Here is a 6,079-nt window from a genome sequence, read left to right as displayed (position 1 = left end):
GCCATTCTCCAAAAGTGGTATCAAGTATTCAGGAAACAAATGCAGAGAAATTTCTGAGAAGTTTGACATTAAATTTTTTAATATTTTATTGAAAGCTTTTTATTTTAAATTATAAGTTTTCTCTTTTGATGATCCATTTGTAACTCCAAAACACAGAACAGATTAACTCTCCTTTGGCGCTGGCAGGGTTGACTTGAGTACTCTGATGGCAGGGAGGCTGTGACTGGCTGGTTGAGGGCAGGTTTGGACCCTTCCTCTGTGACTCTTTGATGGCATCAATCTCTTCTACTTCAAGTTCTTGTTTGTCTGAAACTTGAGGAGCGAGAGGATCGCCTGCTGGAAGTTGTCTCCCGTCACTACGTAGAGCAGTAAGTTTCCAAAAGTGTTTAACGCCGCTAAAGGTTTAGCTATAATAAACATGAAAAGGATTTTGTTCTTCAAGTGGCAGCTGACCGGTCGTACTCGGAGCTCCAGCCGAATCCCTCGAAAGACGTGGTAGGGGAGGAAGCACACATAGAAGACCACCAAGAGGAGGACAGCGAGTCTGCGAGCCTTCAGCTTGTAGCAAGCTCGCGTGTGGGGCCCGATAGCCAAGGTGTAAATAATGAACGTGTAGCACAGAGTCACCGTCAGCAAGGGCAAGAAGAAGGCCAGGCCAGTCAGCAGCCAGTTATACCACCGACTAGTGTCAAGGTCCTCAGCAGCAGCCAGGTCCGGGCAGATCGTCCTGTTCTGCGTATGCCTCGTGGCAATCAAGATGCCCAAGGGGCTGATGGCTGCCAGGGAAATCATCCAAACTACTACGCAAGTCACCACTGCCCATCTCCGTTTTTGAATAAAAAAGCATTTAATTGGGTGGACAACTACAAAAAAGCGGAAGATGCTGAAGCAGCTAAGGAAGATAATACCGCTGTACATGTTGAAGTAGAAACAAAGGTGAATAAACTTGCACATGAAGTCTCCAAAAATCCAGTTATTTCCGTTAGCAGAGTAGTGTATAAAGAAAGGAAGCGTGGCTATATATAGTAGGTCAGTGATAGCCAGGTTTAACATCATGATGGTGCTGCTTTTCCAGGGCCTCATCTTGACAAAGTAAACAAAAATTGTGACGATGTTGCCTGGGAAGCACACCAGGAAGATTAGGCTGTAAAGGACGGAGAGATAGGATTTCACCTGTAAGAAATCTTCATCCTTGCAGCTTGTCAGCAGGTGTGCGCGGCCTGGCGGAGTAGTAAAATTGCCGGTGCATTCAGATGCCATGTTTGCAGAAATCTTCTTAAAGCTTTACAAAAATCAGATGTTTAGTTTTAATTGATTTGTTGGGACAAGTGCATTCAGTTAAATCTTTTGTCACTGGAGCAAATGTCGTATGTTTGACAAGGCATAGTAGAGGGAAGGAATGGGGATTTGCTAACGTACCCAGCTCTGACCTAGATAACCCCACTCAAATCTTTAATTTCACCCTTCCCTCTCCTTTATGTTTAATTTTGATAATGATTAATTTTACTCTTGCTTTATTTAACCTCCTACGTTGAAGAAGATAATTACTGCTTATCTGCAAACCTTCAGGAATAGGAAGCACACATTTAAGAGAGCTAGAGCACGTTTGGGCTTAGATTTTGCAAAACTGTGAATTAGTCTTAGCCTTTCAGAAAGTAGAACCATACCCATATCTTATCTTCATTAATCTGAAGTAATCAGGGTTTTGTGCTCGTGAAACCAGAGATGCTGTTCTGCTTCTATGAAAACCAAAAGATGTTAGGTTCAGATACAGATCTCAGGACGTGATGCTCCCATAACCTGACAATCATGGCTCATTCCCTGAATATGATCTCATTCTCTTGGAGTCATCAGAGTATAAAACTAGAATAAATGCATTTATAAAAAAAAATCAAGCTTTATAGTGGCATAAAACTGATTTAAATGATTAAGACTGTTTCTCAAAATGCAAAGATAAGATGGAAAGCACAGATACTGAGTGAAGGCACTGATCTTTCTTCCTGTTTTGTGTGAATTGGAGCTAGATAGACTTGTCTCTGAAATGGTTTCTCATCCACCATAGCCCATTTGGATCTCTCCACAGTGAGTTCCAGAAATAACCTTTCTTGGTAGTGTTTTAATCTGAAAGAATGGTAACCAAGGATGAAAATCATCTCATCTAACTTCAGATATCAGAAAGTTAGATGCTTAAAATGGAGCCAGTCTTCCTAAGCCCCCCTTTATCATCAAGGGAGACATGTAGGTTCCTCCAGAACATAATATATCTTCCGATAAGGTTTCCTTTCCTATGAGGTTTCTAAGATGATTTACTCTTCTGGCATACCTATTTCCTTCCATTGATGTCAAAGGCAGCCCAAGGTGACTAGTTCAGACCTGGATGTCTAACCTTCAGATGTCTCAAGTGAGGCAAGAGGTGTGCCTCTGTGGGTCTTCAGCATCTCAGGTGAGCACCACTCCTCCAGATCCTAACCTAGTCCATCTGAGAAAATATTTTAAAAAGTGACTTCATAAAGTGCTAGACAGGGTACTATTGAGCCCAAATCCCTCTCTGTTGTCCCAGAAACACAGTCTTTAAACTAAATCAGTGTTACACTCAACATCCAGGATGAACCCATCACATTAAAAAATAAAAATAAGAAAAGAAGAGTCAGAATTGTACCTTATTGCAATCCTGGAAATCCTGTGTATAGAATTAGGTTTTGATGTGATTAGGTTAACAGTATTTAGCATGTTACCTGTATGGATGTTTCTGTATTATCCCAAAGACTGGTAGAACATGACAAATTTTCTCTGACAAAACCAGTCATTAAAGCTGGGACACAACAGGAGTTATTTGATCATAACCAGTCAGAAGGATGGGTATCACTTTGTTACTCAGGAGCACGTCAGAGAGAAATTTGAACAGTCTCCCCATAATTTAGTTAAAAAGCTAATGCTTTTCAACATGAATGTTAGCTCTGCTATAGCAGCTTTGCAGTCAAAGATGCATTAGGTAAAGGCTATGAAGCTTGTTTTAAACAAATCCAGATTTATGTTCAGACAAAAGCTAGGGATATACACATTTTCTCTCTTTTCTGCTGCTCAGTGATACCACTGTCACCCACATTTATGCCCCTCACTGGTATATTTCAAGTAAAGTTATGCAAATTTTCTAGAATATTTGATTCATCCCCAGTTTAGTTTTTCTGCACTGCTGATCAGTTCTCCACTGCAATCTTGAACCTTCCAAATTGAAAATGGAGAAATATTGCTTACCTGAAAACTTGCAATTCTGCTTCTCCCTTTGATATTGCTTTGAGCAAAGAGCACTACAAATGAAACGTATTTCTGTCTTCCTTACAGTGAAGCAGGTTTTAGTATGGCTTTGCAACCATATACATTCACTCCCTGGCAGACTGAGACTCCATGTGGCCGTAAATTAGGAGGCTGGTAGAAAACCTCAGTTACTGGCTCAGATATCAGCTCTTAGACCTGGGTGGCTGCATGAGATCTCTTTTGCCCGTTGTCATTCATGCTGTCTTGCCTTCAGTGGGCAGATCATGCTTTACTGGCAGCAGTTCTGCGTGCTGAGGTAGACTTGTATTATTCAAATAGCAGCAGATCACATTTAAATTAGTGTGTATGTGTGCATGCATGTGTTTATAAAAGAGAAAATTAAATTTATTCTCCATTTCCTGTGAAGTGAAACATGATGACCAAAGTGAATAAGGCGTGTTGCCATTTTGAGGTCAGGTGAAAAATGTTATGACATACTGTCTTCATTAAAAACAAATATCCAATGAAGTACAATTTTCATCAGATGTAAGAAATGAAGGTTTCTTTTGGCACAATGAGCTTTTCAGGAACCGTGGCGTACTTTCTGCTTATTTTTGGTGAATAAAATAGCTACAATTAGTGTTGGCTGGTTATTACTGGGGTAGCTGAAGTTGCAAACTTGTTTTCTTTTGAGCCTTTGCTTTCAGGCTTCATGATTCACAAGAGCTGCAATTTTCCATGCTTCTTGAACTAAAAGACTGCTCTTGAATAAAAATCTCATTATCATCCTTAGCTCGAGGAACAAGATCAAAAGAGATTATTATTCAAAAAGAAAAACAGTCATAGTATCTTGAATTTTGAAACTGTAGGCTTCAATATCTGAGCTTGCAACCTGGTCCATGCAAAGAGGCCCCAGCTGCCCAGCGTGGCTGGCAGCCTTTTGGCCTTGGTACATTTTATAGGTCCTACTCGCTGATGAAGCTTATGATCCGGTATTAAGCAAGCTTTCATTTCTGAACATTACGTATGTCAGTGTAGTTACTGAGAACCACATGGATAAGAATGGTTTTTGGATGACTGTCTTGACTCTCTTTGGGTGCCTGTACCATAGGCATGAGTTGGGAGAAGGCTATCTGTTTTGCTAATCATACTGCAGGGAAAGAGTGGTAACGGGGACAATCAATCAAGACTGGGGCAGCAGTAATGTCTGACAACTACAACATTATCTATATGTTACCATTAGGGGAATGGCATCATCTCTGTTCTCATCTGACCAAGCTTTTCTCTAGGTCAATGCCTACTTCTAAAAAATGTCCGAAGTTTCTCAATAATTGTAAAATACACTGTCGTGTACCAGCTCAGGGATCAGCAACTGTTTAAATAGCTATTACCCTGTTCCTAGACACTGCATGTGTCATTAGAAACCATTTGTATGAGGCTGTAGTGCTATAAGCACAGGGGGAGCTAATTATAGTTAGGCATCATTTAATGCGTCCACTACTTAATCCATTATACCCCCGAGCAATAGAAAACCTGTGCAGCAGTGGCTGGTATTTATCCTTCCTTGGTGGTGTCAGTGCCTTATGTGAAGCAGAAATGGGCATTCCCGGCACTGTGGCCCCGAACTGCCTGGGATTTGGGGCACTGGGGTCTTGAGCAGGCACTGGGGTCACCTCTGAGTATCTGACTCTGGGCAAGAAAAGAAAATAAAACACCCAGTTTCAGACCAATTTCAAGAGAGGGTGACTAATAGAAGGTTGTTCATGCAGAGCTGCTCTGCATGGAGACCGAGCTATGCTCCTTAGCTTACCCAAATCTTGTCTCCTCATCAGCTGTAGAGATCATGTGGCTCCTGCTCCCAGCACCCTTCACCAGGGTTTCAGCAACTCCTCATTGCACATGGACCTCTGGAAACATGGGCTTCCATTGCAGCCACGCGACTGGCCCAGGGACTTGTGTCATGTGCTTGGGAAATCATAGATAAACTAACAAGGGCCAATTACGAATATCTAATTGAAATCGCTTGCCTGGCATCTTGTAGGATCTCTACGAATAAAGGCTTATCCTGCAGTGTAACTTTCAGCTCTTTAGTCTGTGGGCCTTTTCTCTTCACCAGTCGTTTCTCCACCTCACGTCCATGGACTTTTTAAATCTGGCCATAGGTAGACCAATCTGATCCTTACCAAAAATGTGGCTCTTTTTGTGCTTTAAGGCTATCCTCACCCCGCTCCCCTCTACAACCATTGGGGGAAATCAAAGTACCCTGTAGTTTCATAGTCGGCTTAAGTGACTTTAATTGCAGGCTGCTGTCAAAAGACGTGACAGCACCACCTCCCTCCTCTCATCCCAAACCACGTTTTCAACAGGCCCCAGTGCTTGCGCAATCATGGGACGTGTTGGATCAGTGAGCTGACTGAAAGCAAACCAGTTTTCTTATTCTTGGGTTAGCTTTCTGGCACTTTGGTGAGGGGCTACGGCTCCTTTTGTGGGTGCGCGGGCTCCAGGGCTTACGGGAAGCAGTGACGGGGACGGACCGGGGCAAGAGGAGGACCACAGAGGTAGACCAGCTCACGCTGGCGGCGAGGTTGGACGTGGGTTCCTGCTGTGGGGTGGTGTTTCTCTCACCATTACCAGCAGTCAGCCACCCTCGGCTGAAGCTGGTCTCCAGCAACGTGCCCCCCGGAGACAGCACTCGTCTCTTGTTTCAACAGTCTTCCAGGCAGGCTGGATTGATTTGTCAGATGGGCTGTCATTTTCCCTAATTTGATGGCTATTGATAAGAATTGCAAAGACCACTAATCCAACAGCAAAAAGCTAGCTAGTT

At 42.7% G+C, this 6,079-nt stretch overlaps 1 protein-coding gene across 1 annotated transcript; it reads right to left on the bottom strand.

Annotated features, from left to right (window-relative positions):
* Nucleotides 1-211: 211 nt before the first annotated feature.
* Nucleotides 212-1,260, bottom strand: LOC115350708 (2-oxoglutarate receptor 1-like). The gene has a single exon (XM_030036588.1). It carries the CDS (start codon nt 1,258-1,260, stop codon nt 286-288), a length of 975 nt encoding a protein of 324 aa, XP_029892448.1. The 3' UTR covers nt 212-285.
* Between the last annotated feature and the right edge of the window lie 4,819 nt (nt 1,261-6,079).

This window comes from Aquila chrysaetos, chromosome 14 (assembly GCF_900496995.4).
Source record: "Aquila chrysaetos chrysaetos chromosome 14, bAquChr1.4, whole genome shotgun sequence".
Lineage (NCBI taxonomy): Eukaryota > Metazoa > Chordata > Aves > Accipitriformes > Accipitridae > Aquila > Aquila chrysaetos.
This window is presented reverse-complemented; position numbering and strand designations above follow the sequence as displayed.